We start from the raw sequence: 19415 nt of genomic DNA, 5'->3' as shown, positions 1-19415 counted from the left end.
GACTAGTCAACCAGCGTATGACTGAGAAGGTCAAGATCAGTATTATACAACACGTCATTGTATCCATATGGTCCTTAATGTGTTTTTTACTTCTTTAGTTTATTAAACTAAAGCTTTATTTGGATTGCCTTAAATATTTGAACTATTATATAACATATACCCATATAATGTAAGGGCCTGATCTGACTAAAAACACTTAAAATGTGATTAAAAATTTTTTTTACTGAAATTTATGGTTTTTTCGTGTGTGAGTAAGATCTATTCCTACATCTATATCAAAGTTTCCTAAGGTCTGTCCTATCTCCTGAATGAATGCACAGCGGGATCCGGGGCAGGCAGCCACCCCTCCAACGGCTCCCATTGCGAGGGAGACAGAGACCTAGCGCTGCGGAAAAGGGACGGGGTCAGTTTGGGAACAGGCGGACAGGACGGAGCAAAGGGGATGGGGTGGAGCAGAGCAGGGAGTGTGGGTGGATGGATGTGAGGAGCAGCAGAGCTGGGGTCTGGGCAGTGAGGGGCGGCGCGGAGCGGGCTGGGGTAGGCATATGTTGGGTCCCTTTACTAGTAAATAATATCAGACAACATACACCACACTGGGATTTTATTCTGGTTTTATTTTAGTTGATGTTGCATACAGCATATTAGGAAGTCTAGTTTCACAAGATGGAAGACACTACAACGGATCGGTCACATTGCTAAAAATATTTGTTGTATAAATGGTGCAGGAAAATAAAACAAGTTAAAGTCTTTTTTTTTTTTTTGGTGAGTAATGTCTACAGGTGACGTCACTGTGAGGACTGGAGAAACAAAGTCTCTTCCCTTGCATATGGCTCTTCAGGCTTTCCTGTAGTGTTTCAGGGAAGGGCTTAACAGTGTGCAAAATGGTAAGACGCAAAAAATACCTTAAGATGCTCTATGAACAACGTTTGTGATGTCAGACAACTTTCCTGTAAGACTATAACAGTTCATGAAATACTTGATTCTTGAAATCCCTTTATGTGCGGTCAATGGCTGCGCACACGGGTGGTCCCTAAGGACTGCAAAATCCTTACGACCCTTTTTTTTTTTTTTTCCGTCATTTAGGATACTGACAAAGATATGCTGGGTAAGAGACCTATATGCTGTTTGCTCACTCTTGGAAAGAATTGAATAATCTAAAATATACAACTGCTTTTATCTTCAATATTATTTTAGAACTACTGTGGTAAAAAAACTAAAATAACAAACAAAACAAAAAAAGGCGATTGTTACCTTCTTCACTAGCATGGTATAAATGTGAATATCAAGATCTGTTCCCTAAAGTTTCTCTGTCTGGCATTCGAACGATAACACTTTGAAGCTCAGCTGGTCTTTATTTTAATATTTTTTCCCCCAATGGAAGCACTCGTCACTGACCCAGAAGGTTGTTTGCATCCAGGACACTGAACATAACAAAGGTACACTAGATTCGTAAGGATATCTATGCTGCAGAACAACTGGACAATGAGCTGGTGCAGAGCGAAACGCGTTATGCTTCAAATTCCAGTCCTAGACCCAGTTTGTGGCCACCTGCGTTGATGTTCTTGCCATCGAGCAACGTAGATAATGTTAATTTGATACCTGGAAGACATAAACACTGTATGACAAAAAGCTGGATACACAGTTGCGACATGGGATTTATAGTTCCCTAGAGCTTGAGATGGAAAAGTTGTAAAATACATAAAAACCAATGTGCCCTTACACGCGTTTTACTGACAAGCTCAGGATCAGTTTTATAAAATGTACATATTAAAGTCAATGATCTTGTAATTAGCCACATGGATTATTTTTCATAGCATTAGTAAAAATTTATATTCTTAAATACTTTGAAAGGTGTAATTTCATATGGACTATCCCACAGATGCGAACCAGTCAGCCTAGTGAATGCAAGCAATAAACTAAGCTGAAACGCGTCGGAAAAGTGGAACAAACTGTGGACTGCAAAAGGGGATTTTGTGTTACCTTTTGTAACCCCTCTACAAGTTGCACCTTACAACTGCATCCAAGTACAAATGATTTATGCAATAAAGATCTGTGCACGGATATATTCATTGCTAATTAAATTGGCATTCAGAGTAAATTGGAATAAGTGTACTTGGAGACCTTCCACTAGTTAACAAAGGGTCATACAAATTAAATTAGATCATGTTCTGTCATGGTATGTGATCTCAGGCCCGGCGACAGGGGTGTACTAGGGGTACACATGTACCGGGCACGAGCGTCGGCGGGGCCCCGGCACAACCCTCTTTTTCCCCATGATGCACTGCATATAAATGTACTTTAAGGGCACGCCGCAAAGTGAGATCCTCTGCCTGGTTTGTGGTCACGTCAGCAGCAGCAGCCTGGCTCTAGCATGCATTGAATACGCCAGACTTCAGTCATCTCATCAACCAATGAAATCCTTGCGCTGCCTTCATATGGGAGGAGAGCCGGGACACGCCTGCCCAGTGGTGTGAGGATAAGCCTGCCCCGTGCGCAATGCAGGTCAGGTGGGGAAGAGTTCGAGATGGGACGGAGGAGCTTGGCCAGTGTTCGGAAGCAGGGTGCAGACCGCGCAAATGGAGGGGAGCTGAAGCGTCACACATGTGTGAAGGTTAGCTCCAGCCCTGCAAGGGGATTGCAGTTTGGTCTTAGTGAAAAATGCTTTCCCTAAAAGAACACAGGGAGGGGGAGGGTGGGAGTAGGCTTCCATGGGAGATCTGGGGGGGTGGGATGTTATTCAATTTTCCAAGACAGAATTAGAGTGGGTAGGGTCTGAGATGGAGAAATTACTTTCATGATAGAATTTTGGGGGGGGCGGAGACATGACTTCCATGTGAGAATTGAGGTGGGGAACTGACTTGCAAAAAAAATAGTGTTAATAAAAAGTGTTCAGTTACAATTATAATCATAATAAAATTACATAAATAGGATATTGTTCATATACTAAGCAGGGTCCTAAACAAGCAAATCATTTGCTAACGTAAAATATCCAAATATCCAACTATAAGTAATAGTATAACAGTCTAACAGAGACACAGGGGTCCATGTACTAATAATCGAGGTACTTCCGCGATTATAATGTGTCTTATCTCGCCGGGAATATTTACATTTTTAATGAAAATATCCCTGCAACGTACCAAGGGAAACTCGCAGGGACAGCGGTTGTGGTTGTCCCTGCCAGTTATATCCCCGGCAAATTGTAGAAATCATTCACATAAGTGAAAGACTTCCCAGGGGGAAGCTGACACTGCACATGCGTACAGTGGGCCTGATTCAGACCCGCTCGCAAGCGGGTCGATGTTGGGCCAGTGCGCATGCGCACGACGGACGTGGCTCCGTCGTGCGCAATGCGCTAGACCCGGATAGCGAAGGGCAAGCCGTCGCTATGGGTCTCGCTACAAAGGGGGTGTGCTGTCGATGGTGAGTGACAGCACGCCCCCTTTGGTGGGCGTGGCTGGCCAGACGGAGGCGTTCCCATGGGAACGCCTACTGTCTGGGGTCGGCCCCACTGACATCACAAATGATGTCAGTGGGAGTGCTTTTGGCTCTGATAGAGCCAAAAGCACTCCAGGGCTTGCGGCAGACGAGACCCTACCACAAGGGTCTCGTCGCAAGCCCGATGGTCGCGATGGTCTTGAGCATCGCGACCATCTTTTTGGCCGCTCGCTATAGCTGTGGGTGGTCACCCACAGCTATGCAAGCAGCCAGGAGGCCGCTTTAAAATCAGGAAGGATGGCCCTGATTCAGAGCGAGCACTCTGTCAGAGCGTCCGGCTCTGAATCAGGGCCTGTGTCAGCTTCCGGAGCCGTGCAGGGACTGCAGGGGGATAGATCGAAAGATCTCTCTCCTGCCCCTGCAGCTTCCCATAAGCTTACAGTAGTTTACACCATCTGAAGATGGTGTAAACTATCGGTACTAAACGCAGAAAAGCTTTGCTTTTTGGAGTTTAATACATAGGGGTCAGATTGTAGTCCCCCATTGACAATAATGGGACTGTGATCTGAAGTGCTAATTAGCACTTTGCCTGAGATTTCTGTGCTATTAGCACATAGTAATAATACATAAAATTATGCAGAAACAGCAGTTCCTGCATAATTTTATGTAAAAATCAGCTTGATACATATACCCCACAATCACATTAACAAATAGCCTAATATTTACCGTAAATGGGGGTGTTAGGGTGATTTATATTGTGCTTTAGTACTTCTATATGCAAGAGTCTTTTGTATAAATGGTTACACTACGACTATATGAATACGTCTTAATGATGTTCTTTTATTTTTTAACGGTACCAAATTTTTGTGTTATGTGCTGATTTTTCTGCTCAATTGTATTTTTGATGTTTAGATTTATTGTCTTTTTTTTGTTTATTTTAATTATTTTTTTTTGTTTTCTTATAAGTATCTATATGTTGTTTATGAAAACCAATAAAACAATACTCAATTTAAAAAAAATAAAAAAAAATAGCCTAATATATACAAGTTGCCACATATTGGAGAGGGTGTGTTGCAGTGCAATTTTGTTGGAGAGGACACTGGTGTTGTGGGGATGATATTATTATTACTACATCACCAATTCCACATCACTGTACATTGCCCTGCTTATTTCAACTTTGTACCTACAGTGATAAGGGGGTCCCAAAAATATTGGTGTACTGGGCACCAAGATTGATTGAATATAGGCCCTGATTCAGAGACGGACGCTCTGAATCAGGGCGTTTTTTCTTTTTGTGTGGCCTCCTGGCCACTCGCATAGCTGTGGGTGACCACCCACAACTATAGCGAGTGGCCAGGATGATGGTCGCGATGGTCAAGACGATCGCGACCATTGGGCTTGCGACGAAACCCTTGTGGTAGGGCAGGGCCAACTCCAGGGTTTGGAGCACCCTGTGCCGGCCCTCGAGATGGCGCCCTAACATTGCGACAAATTTTGGGGCGTGGCCTAATTACCATAAGCCACGCCCCCTATGTGACGTTATGGTACGCCTCCAAATAATGTCAGGCTGGGGGTAAAGCCCAGCACTCCGCTCACTCTCCGGGGGTCCGGCACCTCTGCGGCGGTGGGGGTCCCCAGCCTCCCGATTTGACCACCCGTGGGCCACTTCGGCCCGCAGGTGGAACAGCGAGACAGTATTGTCCCGCTGAAATCGGGATGCTGGGGAGGGGTGCCGCCCCTCTACGACCGCACTGGTCAAACACCCCTAGAGCCGGCCCTGTGGCAGAGTCTCGTGGCCGCAAGCCCCAGAGAGCTTCTGGCTCTAATAGAGCCGGAAGCTTTCCCACTGACATCACTGGTGATGTCAGTGGGGCCGCACATAAACGGTAGACGTTCGCTTGGGAACGCCTCTGTTTGTGAAGTCACCCCCGGTCATGCCTACCAAACAGGGCGAGCTGTCCTTTGGTGCGAGACCCGGAGCGACGGAGCGACCGTCGCTAGCCGGGTCTCGCGCATGCGCACAATGGAGCAGGCTCCGTCGTGCGCATGCCCAGTGGGCAAACATTGACCCGATTGCAAGCGCTCAGCGCTCGCGACCGGGTCTGAATCGGGCCCATAGTTTGCTGCATTCCAAACATAATGTGTTCGTAGTATATACCTTGAGGTAACAGCATAAAGGGATGGCTTTCATTGGTCTTTATGGCATAAGTAAAATTAATATGGTTACTTCTGGCATATAGGGATCTGTGCTGCCCATATTTACCTGGAGATTTGGATTGTTCTATGTTTGTGTTGTGTGGAAAAACCCTTCAAAATGAGAAACTTTTTCAAACTGGGTGAATCTATTACAGTGTTTTTTAATGCAAAACCACATATATCCTCAAGAATTCTGGAAATCAGCTCACATTTCATAGCTGTGTAACTAGGTAAAAGTCTTAAAAAATGGTTTAGTAGCCTTTCGAGCCTGAGTTTTTGTCTAATTGACTGACACTCCTAAGAGGTATATTTACTAAAGGTCGATTTTAATTTTTAAAGCACTCTAAATCGATGTTGTGTTTCTGGGGTTGAATCACGAATTTACTAACAGACAATTTTTAACTTTTTTTTTTTTAAGCGATAGTAAATGTGTGATTTAGCCGTAGAAACATCGGCGATGATCGACTTGAAATCAATTAAAATCAACCTTTAATAAATATACCCCTAAGTAAACCCTGAACCGAATTGATAATCCTAGGAGGTTCACATACTTTTATTGATAAAGTAATTCAATACTGGATCACTCTGAACAATAAATGAATTCAAAAGTAGATGCTTTTGTGTGTGTGTTCGATTTACTGGGTTCTCGTCATCTATTACTATTACTTCGATCTCAACACATTTAAGGACACATTTATGCAGTAAATCAAAAACAATTCTCAAGGGTTCATAAAACTGCTAGCACCACAGTCAGCTTTATAAATAACATGAAATAAATCTGGCGGTAAGCTGAAAATAATGTGCTGTCTTCGTTTGTCGAACATTGTGACGCTGAGCATTTACATCAGACAGTTTGGTAGGAAGGGGTTTGAAAATCATTACCTGGCTTCAGAGTTTGAGTATATCCTAATCCAATGAGGCTAGAGTTATTCACTTTCGCCTGCACAAGAAAAACAAATGATTCAATATTTTGAATGACCTCAATTATTGCAGCTATTACTTTCAAGAAAATACACATTTCTAACACTTACAAAATTAGTAACAATATATATAATTGCAATAAGCACAGACCACTTTGTAACTCCCTTTACTTTGTTATTATGATCTATGACAAGGGTTGGATTGGCCCATGGGAGTACAGGGGAAATTCACCGGTGGGCCCCACCACTTACCCTAGTCGGGTTCCAGACTGTTCACTTGAACTAAACATTGTTACTCTATTAGAGGGTCAGTTACATGGTCTCTAATGTCTGCCCAAACCTCTTTGGGGGAAGGCCTCATCCTCTTTAGAAACTGACCACACCCCAAAGTAAGGGCCTCTAACATTGCATTCCCCAGGTGGACCCTTCATGCTCCAGTAAGACACCTTCTATGACCGCGACTCAATTCAACGCGATGCTGAATAGCCCCAGGAGAGCGCTGATAAGTCGGAGAATGCCGGTTCTCACGACTTATCCTGAATGGCGGTTCTCGCGACTTAGTCGCGAGAACCGGCATTCTGCGACTAAAGTGCTGGCCGCAAGGCTTTTAGCGCCGCGCTAAGCCGGCAAACAGCCACACAGCCGGCACTTTTGTAGGATTTCTCCTCCCACCCTCACGAGTGGCCAATTAAATAGCTCAGCCAATTGAGTAGCTCTGGGAGCACCCTCTTGGGACGTTTAGCATTGCATTGAATTGAATCATGGCCTATTGGTGCAAATAATTTGTTAACACAAATTATTATTAAGAACAAACATTTCCCTAATTATAGTGTTATCCCCCTGTAAACCCCCCCTACACATACACACACACATTCTCAGTGGCGCCGAGAGGCAGTGGGGGAGCGGGTTCTGTTTACCAAGGTCTTGGCTTTTTGTAGGGGGTCGGGTCAGTTGCTGAGGCGGCATTGTCCCCCTTCGTAGCGTGCAGCGTTGCGGGCCGGGGTCAGCTGCTGTCCTTTGCAGCGTGCGACGCCCCCCTTAGCAGCGCACGATGACGCAAACGCATAGTATCATTGTACTTTTCTTTTAAGGAGGCGTGAAAACGCCTCCAGTCGCCGGGCTTCTCCCCGCTGCCAATGGCCCTGCATATTCTGAGCCTGGTAAATGCCTAGGGGGCATCTATTTCAGTTATATCTATGCGGTTTTTCATAAAACCGATAGTTGGGATGATTTTTCTGCAAAATCACGATCCCGCTGTATAGTGTGTAGCACAGATATCATTTAAATAAAATACCTGGCGAATTTCACAGTGAATTTGCATATGTACAACCACAAGGATGATGAGGTAATCAGGAAAAAGCATAGGAAATACGGCCAGATTATCGAGAATGCGCGGACACTGCACGATATCGAGAAATTGAGGCCGAGATTTTCGGTCTTGACCAACAGATCAGATAATGGAAGGAATTTGTTTCTGGATGTTTTCTAGCTGTTTTACCGCTGAAACGATCGTTCATACACATTATATAATAAATGAGGCCGATCAACCGATTATTGGCAAATCGGACCAATGATTGTATAGTGTGTAGGTAACGTAAGTGCCGATAATAGCGATGACAGTAGTTCTAGCGGGCAGAGGGCTGGGGGTGGTACAGCTGCAGAGATCCGGGAGACTGAGAACACGGGTGAAAACTCGCATTAGGCGTTTGCGACCTAATTAAATCGCTGCGTGTACGCAGTGCATCTTTCACGCATGCGCAATGGCTAAATAAATGCTCTCAAGAAGGTATGTAATATAAATAGCTGTGCAGACAAATACAGATTTGGGTGCCCTGAATGCCCAACCATTGATGTCCCTCGGTTGACTACGATGGTCTTGTGTATACTTATACAATGGGCTCACAGGTGAATGAGCTGCTCATTGTTCCAGGCACCCAAAAGGACACAGGCACCTTAACCAATTCACTGGCAATATTTCAATTAAGCTGAAAACATATTGTTACGAATGTATTAAAATACTTTATTGGAAAAAAAATATGCTTAGGGTAGGTGCCAGCTGCCCTCCATCTGCTGTTGTACTAAACATACTAGTATCACAATCCCTCCCCCCTCCTACCGTGTCCATAGGCCACCATTGGCAATAGATATCCCACAGCGATTATAGATCTCATTAACATCACCCCCCACTCGCTAATAGATACCCCTGTTGTATAACCTCTGCATACCCAATGTAACATATCATTGCTTTAATAAGGCATTACCTCCCATCCCCCACTCCAGTGCAAATAAATCCTCCCCCCAGGGGTATTACTCTCCACCTACATTAGGGTATTACCCCCACACACATGCAGAGCGCAGTGGAGCCTGTGTCAGGGAGGACTGATGATCAGTCTGCACTGCTGCAGCTGACCTCCGCACTTGCAGAAATCAGCCATATAGTGCTCGGGAGAACAAAGTTCCCCTCCTCGCACTTTAAGTCCCCGATGCATGCTCTCCAGAATACTGTTTGCACAGCATTCTGGGGCGCAATTCCGGCACTGGTGTCGAGGGTCACGGACCGCTACATCACTGCTTGGGGGGCCGGGGAGCCAGAGCAAATCCGTAACGCACACATGCAGAACGTCCTTATTTAAACCTGGGGAAGCCGCGTGGCATCACGGTCGCATGGAAGGAGACTGTCAGCTAATACTAAGCTATAATGATGTCAGTGGACAATATAGCGTTTCATTTTTTATTATGCAGGATGGTGAGTGGCTTGCAAGGTGGGAGTGGTTGTGATGCTAATAAGAATGACTGGGATTGGTGGGTAGCTAGGCGGAGCTGTATCAAGCCTTCTAAAGAGGAGAGAAGTAGTCAATAGCAACCAATCAGCTTCTACCTATCAGCTAGGAGCTGTTTGGTAGCTATGGGAAACTTCTCCACTTCTCTAAAAGACCTGATAGATCTCCCCCATAGGGTTATATAGTAAAATTGTATTTAGGTGACATTTTTTTACTAAACCGCAGCAAGCTGCACATTTTTCTACATTCAAAATAGAAATATAACGGTGTATAATGTGTTGTGGTGTTTAGAATGCCATTGACTTACAGAGAAACAAGCATCTGAATCGATCTGATATTTGGCTGCAATTCCAAAACGTGTGTTGCTGTTTCCTGCTGTCCACGCCAAATTGATGGCCGTCTCCAATTTGTCATTTACCTTCTGATATACAGAGCCGCCAAACTCTGTACCGTCATTCCTGTTGCAGCACAATACGTGCCCGTTGAAGAAAAGAGAACATGCTGTATAAGTGCGGTTACATGGGCAGGTTGGCATATGCATTAAACATAAAACCTTAGCAAATCAGACTTTCAAAGGTCACCTCATTTTTTAATGCAGCTCAACCTTTGCAGTTATAGGGCTTGATTCAATTAGCCGCGGTTAATTACCGCGGGCTAATTGATCTGCCGGGGTTGTTCAATTACAGCCCATGGTAGCCTGCGATCTGCTGCTAACACAGATTTCAGTAAGAGCCAGAGGAGGCTCGAACATAAATTTGCGTTAAGTGCCCTGATTGCCGGGGCCGCAAACCTGTTATGCCATAGCTTTGGGAACTTATCCCGGATGCTATGGGATAAAGCGCGCAAGCGGGTAATTTACTGCACGAGGAAAAAGGCTTACACCCTTTTCCCGGCGGGGTAAATTTACTGCATATAATTGAATCCAGCACATAGGCTCCCAACTAGAGTTCATAAAAACCCATAATAGATACTAAGCAATGAATGTATAGGATGTTGAACTTATTCGTAATCTCACCCATGGAAATACAGCACTTTCCACTGGATTAAAAAAAAACCATGTTCAATGTTTCACAAATATACCTGAAGGATTGGTATTGATTATATTGTTATAGCAATATAGGAATAGCGTATATAACTGCTACCTGTGTCATTTATGCAAAGGTCCTAAAACACTTGGAAGTGTATTTAATACTTTTCTTTACTTACACATTAGTGTGCAGCTGGAATTCATCCGTTTTATAGCCCACAGCGAAGTTGCTCTGTGAGACTCGTGACTTGGTGGATTCGAAAGTCATCTGGTAGCCGGCTAGCCATCCCTCGTAGCCAAACACTGCCGCTCCCCGTATCGATTGACCAGCGATATCGAAATCCATATCACAACCCAAGTTAAGGTGCTCCCGCTTGAATGCCGTCTTAATTTTCGCATTCTTCTTTCTAAATATTTAGGTAAAAAGACACCGGTCAGGTCGCTCTTCACGGTAAACAAACTAAAATGGCTTTTGGGGAAGAGTCCTGTAATCTCAGCTTCAGCGGGCAATGGCAGACGGACCATTAATGACCCTAAATTGAACATCCCTCTGTAGAAGACGGTCTTCCAGGGTAACAGTAGGGATTAGGAGAATATCAAATATGGAAAATAAAATGAAATTTCATTACGCAGCCAATCAAAATGAGTGAGGACTTTGATTAAATAAGTAACATTTCAAACTGATGCTAATCAGCCAATCACACGGAATAGCATCTGAGCGAGGAACACATGTCCTGGCTTTAATAGCAGCAATGGGCACCATGCTAAACAATGGCCTAGCTATAGAGGGTGCAAGGGGGCGCTTCCTATGGGGCCCGACGGCTTAGGGGGCCCGTCGGCCGAGCTAGCAACCCCCTGCAGGGGATGCCTGGTCCCAATACGAATGTTGTCGGCTGCAGATGGAAAAACATTGGGGGGGGGGGCGTGACCTCACGCATGCAGAGGCATGGATACACTGGCATACACGGGCGGATACTCACATTGGCATAAAATAGTGAGCAGTCTGCTGAGGGCCAGAGGGAAAAGCAGATGAAGATACGTCCGAATTAAAGTCGGATGTTCCTACTAAATGGGCAGGATAATAGTATCATTTCCCACCTTCCTCAAATTGGGGGTGATTCAATTCAACGCAACTTGAATAGCGCCTGGAGCTATTCAATTCAGTGCGCTGTTTGTGCGGGCTAAGGATTTTTTCTCGCACCCCCATGGGGATGCGATGAGAAATCCGACCAAAGTGCCGGGCTCTGCTTAGTGCGGCGCTAACAGCCGCGCGCCCGGCACTTTGGTCAGAGAATGCCAGTTAACGCGCCTTAACACCCTTGTTAAGGCACGATAACCGCCATTCTCCGACCACAGAACTCACTGAATTGAATAGCTCCGGGAACTCGCTCCCGGCGTTATGCAATTTGTGTTGAATTGAATCGCCCCCATTGGGACTGATGCAGAGTTGAACGCAAGTCAGTTTTGCGGACGCACCTAGCGCGCTGTCACACTGTGCCAGCTCTGGAGTTCAGCTTCTGTAACTACCAGCTATGCAGCGGTTTATGTAACTCATTCGCATCTCCACATGCGGATGAAAAGGCATAGCTGGGCGGTAAAGGGGCGTCACAAGTAGGCGGAGTTTAGCAGGGGGCGTGCTGACGTATTATTGGACTATGCAGAGCTGTGCACATGTATAAATACACCTGTTTCCAGACGCAGGTTAGAGCTGAAGAAAGTGCGCTCTGGTTATACTGACGGGTACGAAACCAAGCACACCGATAGAGGTGGTGCGGCTTCAGAGATTTGTACAACTCAACATTCAGGCGAAGATCCACATATTTAATTCCATGAGGGTATGTACATAGATGTGGAGTGCTTGGAAAACAATCCACCATAGTCATGTGCATTCATGTCAATTCCACATTCTTATTTCAGAAACAATTCATCCAGTGCTTTCATTCATAGCAGATCACGGCTGCATAGATTACAAGTGTCGATTCTAATATAACACTGCCGATTAAGTTACAGGTCTATTGCCTAAAAAATAAAGAAAAAACTTTTAGATACGTCAGTAATGGTCTCATGTAATGGTGGCGGTATGCAGGCGGCAGTTAGAGCTCTGCCCTGCAGCCCAAACTTCTAAAAACATACAAAACAGTTCAGCACCTGTGAACGCAGTGTTGTGCAAGGTGCTGTCATCACACTAATAACAGGGTTTTGTTTTCTCAAATCTACTCAAGTTTCAGCTCAGTACAGCTGCTGGACCCGGAGAGATCAACCGTCGTTGCTGCTGCCATCTCTGTGTCACCCTTCATTCCCCTTGGTAGCTGCAGTTGCCACCACAACAGGAGGAGGAAATAAAACTGCCCTGGCTCTGTGTGCAGCGGTGAGTCTGATGCCGACATTAAATACCGGGCACACAGCCACGCTGAGGTGAGGTATGACCTTGCAGCATAATAGTGAAAGCCTTTTCCAGAGCTCTTAGATTGTAAGCTCATTTGGACAGTGACATCTTTACCTGCTCTTACAGGTCATATATTGTTGCATCATGACCCCCTTAATGTAAAATACTAAGTATTACATTTTGGTGGAGAAGTTTCCTATAGCACCAATCAGCTTCTAGGTCAGTGTTGGCTAACCTTGACACTCCAGCTGTTGTGGAACTATATATCCCAGCATGCCCGGCCACAGTTTTAGCATGCCCTAATAGCAAAACTGTAGCAGTGCATGCTGGGTTATGTAGTTCCATAACAGCTGGAGTGTCAAGGTTAGCCAACACTGTTCTAGGTAGCATCTAACAAGTACACTGGAAAATGATAGGCAGCAGCTGATTGGTTTCTGTGGACAACTTCTTTTGAAGATTTCATAATTGTCCCCGTTAGTCAGATATGATCCCCTCCCCAGGTGGTTAAGCTGAATGTTCATCTGCTCACTGGTGACTCGGGGCTCACCGTGCCTGCGGGCAGCCTTAAATTGTGGGCAGCGATAACAAATCATGGGAAGTTAATTCTCTTCACTGGTTGTGGGGAAAAAATGCTGTGTAATGTTGGAGGCAAAACAAGTGGTGTCTTCTGGGTATGTGGATAAAAAAAAACACTCGGGATGTAATAAACAGAACAGCTATGTAATGCAATGTGTCTCTGCCTGATGTAACCATGTGCAGGGAAGGAAATCGTTACAGAGAGGGGACAGTGACAGTCTGATATCTATTGTTTTATTGTAGAGCAGGGATGGGGAACCTCAGGCCCGGGGGATGTATAAGGCCCCCGAAGTAATTTGGTCTGGCCCTCTAAGCTGTTTTCTGCTAGCCTCATCTGGCTAGCAGGGTGCCTAGAATGGCACCCTGCAGCCAGAATCTATGCAGCAGTGCCGCCTGAAGCGTCCTTAGGACGCTGCAGACGGTTACAGCTCCCCGGAGCATCCTCAGGATGCTCCGGGCATGGCTGTAATCACTGGGAATTGTGGCCCCGCCCCCTTGTGACATCACACGGAGGGGGCATGGCCTGCCCCAGGCCTGCAAATAATGTTATATATATCAAAATGGCCCTTGGCAGAAAAAATGTTCCCCACCCCTGTTGTAGAGAATGACAGACTATATGATAGAGGTTTGTAGTGGAATGTACAAAGGGTTCACTCTAATTGCCAGAATGGTAAAGTGTGTGATTAATGAGGTTTATAAACACATTAATGGCACCTTTCAGTAGGCAGAGCATAGCTCAGCATCCCATCCGTTAAGCTAGCCACAAACTGATAGCTAGCTATATATCGATCGCTCGTTTGAACGGGTGATATATCTATGTGGCATTGCCGGGTGTGTACAGCAGATATGTCTGTGAGCAGATGGCTTACATATCTGAAAGATAGAGCGGCCATCTGCTGGTGTGTGCGGGTGACACAAGCTGTGGGACCCGGTGGTGATTGACAGCTCAACTGGGTGGACGATCTAAATGCCCGCCCATTTGAGCTGTCAAACCCGTCGACCTAGTGTGTACCCAGCTTTAGCATTACTTAGTGAACAGACTTATCAAGTGGAGTGGAGGTGTTGCCCATAGCAGCTAAGCAGCCAATCAGATTCTATCTATCATTTATAACATTATAGCCAGAATCTGATCTTGTGCCATCAATTTTTTTTTTTTTTTTTTAATTTATCCAGAAAACGGTCTGCAGAAGTGCACCTAATCCAGCAAGGTTCACTTCACCCAACTGCCCCCACGATGTGGCACAAATCAAGGTGCACGGAACCCCCAAAGAGGATTTTGTGCTGCCACTCGGCTGTTTTGTTCTTCATAATTGGGATCCACTGAGTAATTTACAGTACATCACCCTCCACATAGTGGAAGCAGCTAATTTGTAAGCTAAAATAATATGTATACAAAGTAGATGGCAGTAGTACTACAACTTTTTTCTAAATCTTAAATCAGTTTTATAATATTCAATCAATTTTTTTTTTTTTTTTTTTTAGAAACCATTAATAAAGCAACACTTTGATCATTTACCTTAAATGTTATTATATTTCATTATTACCATGCTCAAAACATGTCCAGCCATAGATGAAAATTGGGGACAAACGGACAGCGCAGACCTAAAAGTGAATACAATTAATAGAGGAGCAGGACGCACCAGTGATCTGAATCAGGTAGGGGAGCACACAAACATCAGGCCCAGATCAACAATGGGTCAGAAGGGGGTACAGCCCAGGGCTGCCAAATAAAAATAGGCCAATCATCATGACAGCAGGATGATGACAGGCCGCCCAGCCGGTCACGGTCATCCAATAAATCATACGTTTTCAAATTGTTTATTTTTATAAATTTTCTTAAAAAAATTATGCAACTTATAAGTATTTAAGTATTTAAAGAGATAATGGGGCTGACAGTGTTGGGGGGTGGGGGACGCCTATGTGGCCACAAGCAGCACTGGTCATAGCTCCTCCGCTTCTCAAAATAGGCCCCTGGTCATTTTCAGTTCCCCAGGCCCATGTTGCCCTTAATCCGCCCCTGGAAAACTTGACCTGAAACTGAGGACAATAAGCACTGACACCCTAGTGTTATGCCCTGAGAAAACCTGTATGCAGAATGTTAAGCGATTAATGTCAAAAAAGTCAATAAAGATATAATACATTTCATGTTCTTATCAACCCAGCAAACATGTACCAGCAAACAAAGACTCCTTAGTGCAGACATTGAAGCACAATCACTTCTTACCCAGTGTTAGGAGAGAACGAAGAGTCAAAGGTCAACTTCAGTCCTTTTGCAAGCTGAACAGAAAAGAAATTGGCCAGTTGCATTTACATAGTTCAGAAACAGACTAGTAATGTGCATGTACGTTAGAGGTCTCTAGTAGTCATTACCTGATCTTCTACAGTGATCTCTGTGCCTAGTGTGTTGTCTGTGTTCCACTTCTCTGTGAAAGTCAGGCCGTATTCTGACCACTTGTATTTGGTTTCCAGGCTGCCAGTGACCTTACTGGTCTCGGCATTTGCAGATCCTGAGCTTGTAAATTCCTGGAAAAGGGGGAAAATGAAATGGTAATGAACTGGCAGATTATATATATATATATACACACACACAAACATGTTTCATTGCGTTATCCACCTACTGCTCCGACTGTGGAGCCACAGCATCAATTTGCAGACCCTGAAGGGGGCAGAGCTTATGAGAAGTAGGTGGGCTTCAAGATCATGTGAGTGCGGCTGGGTTGATTGTTGTGTGTGTGAATTGGAAACTTGATTGGCTTTTAGGGGAGATTTATAAAACCTTCTAACCAAAACAAGCCCATAGCAACCAATCAGATTGTGGCATTTATTTAGTAAATGCTGTAAAATGACAGCTAGCATCTGATTGGTTGCCATGGACAATTTCTCCACTTGTCCTCTGTTAGGTTTGATAAATCTCCTCCTTCGCTTGGACGAACAGCAGGCATCAAATATTTACCCAGCTAAGATAAAAAGGTAACTACCGAGGAAAATCAGCCAAACTTGCTACGTTCTGGGAGACCTCAGGAACTTAGGGGAATAGGGCGGAGAAACACACCGTCCCTAATGAAGACGAGGGCATGATGGTATGACGTGATTTATAACTCATAGAACAGGGCTGGGCATTTGAAACTTGCATTTGTTTCCATGATACCTCCAGCATCCCCCCTAGCATTAATGGGGCCCCACACAGTCATTATAAATATTTGGGAGCCCATTGAACATTTCTTACAATCATGAGCAGAAACAATAGCGTTCGCTGTATAGCAGATCCTGCAACACAGCTATCAATCCATCTATATCATTTAGACAGTACTTCATGAGTTAAAAAGTTACGTGTCTATGATAAATGGTGTGCCAAGGGTGTTTAAGACCCAGCGCTCCAGCTGTTGTGGAACTAGACATCCCAGCATGCCACGCCACAGTTTTCACATTACATAATACCAACACAGTGGCAGGACTTGCTTGGATGTGTAGTTCCACAACAGATGTAGGGGTGGAAGTTGAGCATCCCAGGTGAAGCTGAATAGAGAATACAGAAATAGGATTATTTTATTCAATAGGATTATGGTAAACTCCTGATTTATAAGGAAAAGAAAAACAGCGCTGCTTTCACTCACTTGCTCAGAACTAAACAAAAAGATGATGCCTTGTCCACATAAAATTTATATTTTAATACATATTCAATAAGTGCACACATTGGGATAATACATAGCATGCTACGAAAAAAGAATAAAAATATAATTTATAAGCACCTCTCAGCAGGAAAAATGTATATAACATCGCTCTGCAGAAATCTCGGGTCTTGGGAAAAAACCTTTCAGGGCTGTGTTACTGGTGCACTCAGTGCCTCTCTGGCACTTTCCTATCTCACTACTCTGCCATCTGAACCCAGCTACCTTGAATGCTGACCTGTACAAGGAGCTCCGGTGTCAGTGTGCTCCCCTGTGTGTGAGCACCCCGTGCCATGGTCACTGCACACTGCTGCACAGCATATTTGGCCGGAGCTCCAGGAGCTGCTCACCTTTGCAAAATATGCAAATTACAGGGCTTGGAGCTGTTTTTTTTCTGAAAACTTCTCCAAAAGCCCTTTAATACATTCCATTGAAACTAAAATAATGTGAAATGGGTGTGAAAACACTCTTTTTACGTTTATTTAGTATTAAAAAAATATAAATTAAAAAAAAAAAAAAAAGATAAATAGGACTCTAAGAGAGGATTCTTTTATATACATTTCTCCTGCTGAGAGGTGCTTATAAATTGTATTTTTATTCTTTATTTTTAGTATGATATGTATTGTGCCAATTGGTGTGTGCTTATTGCATATGTATTAAAATATTAATTGGTCAATGCATTATCTTTTTATTTCTTAGTTCTGAGTGAATGCAGGGCTGTTTTTATTTTTCTTTGGGCTCGATTCTATTGTGCGCGAAGTGAATAGCGCCAGGAATCAGCTCCCGGAGCTATGCAATACACCTCACTGCTAAGCCCGACTAAGGATTTCTTCTCACACCACTCCAGGGATGCGAGCAGAAATCCGACAAAAGTCCAGGCGCAAGGCTGTGTTCTGCCCTTCGCGCCTGGAAAAACAGCATCTCGCCGAGAAGTTAGGTCGGGGAATGCCCGTTCTCGCGCATTAAACAGGGTGTTTAGTCGTAAGAACGGGCATTTTCCAACTAAACACCGCTCAGAACTGAAAAGCTCCGGGAGCTATCTTCCGGCGCTATTTACATCGCGGGCACTTAGATCAAGCCCTTTATTTGCACTATTTTGGTTAGCGACCATTTACTACAGCAGCTCGATTCACTCATTGTTATTATCAAGGTAGATTTATATACAACTTTTTGGTATATTGATTTTTTTTTTTCTTTCTGAGTTACGAGACCTGGGCAATAAAACCTTCTAATTTATAATCAGCAAAATCTTATGACGTCCTGCCGTGTTACTTATGTAATTCTTATTTCTTATTACATTGTCCCAAGCTATAAACAGAGAGTGTGCTGTAATTGTACACTGAATGAACGCTAATACAAATTGCCAATTTAGGGTATATCATTTCTACATAAACTTCACACCGATCAATGAAAAAGAACAGAACTGACGAGCCAGGGAAATTCACACTGTGCCTTTATAGTTCTGCTCAGGGCCGTAGCTAGGGTAGTGCGGCCGGTGCCATCGCACAGGGCACCACAGGTCAGGGGGCGCTGTTTGGGCCTGTCAAATTTCTGTTTATTATCATTCTTGCTTGTAGCTTCCTCTTATTTCATCCCCAGCCTCTCCTGGCCTCTCCTAACTCTTCCCTGGCCCTTCCCCATGAAGCCATGGCCCTTTTTTGGGTGCATTATGTCCCTTTGAAAAATGAGGGGGGCGCCAATGCCCTTTCTGGCACAGGGCACCAAAAAGTCTAGTTACGGCTCTGGTTCTGCTGATGGGAAAAAAAAAATATATATATATATATACACACACACACACGCCCATAATTAAAGTTTAATCATTAAAGTTTTCATATTTAGAGCTGTCCGCAGCTATAACTAGTAGGTAGAATGCTACCAAATTTAGTGAGTATACTATTTAAGTCATGGGGAGAAGGATTGAAAACAGAATTTAGTTCCAAATTCTGCCAATAAGGGAATGTATGGCGCCTTACAAGGTAAAATGGATGAAAAGGTACCAACAAATTAATTACTAAGAAAAATCTAAAATTATATTTCACCATTTTTTTTTTTTTTTTTATTATTATTATTATTATTATTATTATTACATTTTTGTTTCCCTTTGCAAAAACTGAAAAAGGAAAGAAAAAAAAACTGAACTGAAAATTTGTATTCCAAAATAAAAAAAAGTGTCCAGATTTGCATAAATCTAAAGCTTCACTAATATATATATATATATATATATATATATATATATATATAATGGATATTCTCCATCTAACTTGAGAACCAACCGCTGCCCCCAGGCTCTTCCCCGTACAGTGTAGATGCCATGCACACAGCATCTATTCACCCGCTGCTCTGCTATGCTGGCCAATGTGTATTTGTGACATTACGCAGACAGGTTTAGCGTATTTATCATTCACAATCAAAAAGAAAGTTTGTGGA

The 19415-nt window shown here is 43.9% G+C and overlaps 1 protein-coding gene across 3 annotated transcripts in view; it reads right to left on the bottom strand.

Annotated features, from left to right (window-relative positions):
- Positions 1-594: 594 nt before the first annotated feature.
- VDAC1 (voltage dependent anion channel 1) overlaps positions 595-19415 on the bottom strand; it is a 36301-nt gene continuing 17480 nt past the window's right edge. For all 3 annotated transcript variants that reach the window (XM_088478228.1, XM_088478229.1, XM_088478230.1), the window contains exons 4-9: positions 15691-15843; positions 15545-15597; positions 10538-10765; positions 9639-9789; positions 6514-6571; positions 595-1599 (exon numbers count right to left, since the gene is read on the bottom strand). In XM_088478228.1, the coding sequence (XP_088334354.1) occupies positions 1508-1599; positions 6514-6571; positions 9639-9789; positions 10538-10765; positions 15545-15597; positions 15691-15843 (735 nt within the window). In that variant the 3' untranslated portion in view covers positions 595-1507. The remainder of the gene's footprint in view (positions 1600-6513; positions 6572-9638; positions 9790-10537; positions 10766-15544; positions 15598-15690; positions 15844-19415) is intronic.

Source organism: Taudactylus pleione, unplaced genomic scaffold (genome assembly GCF_031769625.1).
Source record: "Taudactylus pleione unplaced genomic scaffold, aTauple2 ptg000212l, whole genome shotgun sequence".
NCBI lineage: Eukaryota > Metazoa > Chordata > Amphibia > Anura > Myobatrachidae > Taudactylus > Taudactylus pleione.
The sequence above is the reverse complement of the archived record's forward strand: the minus strand, read 5'-3'. Positions and strand labels throughout refer to the sequence as shown.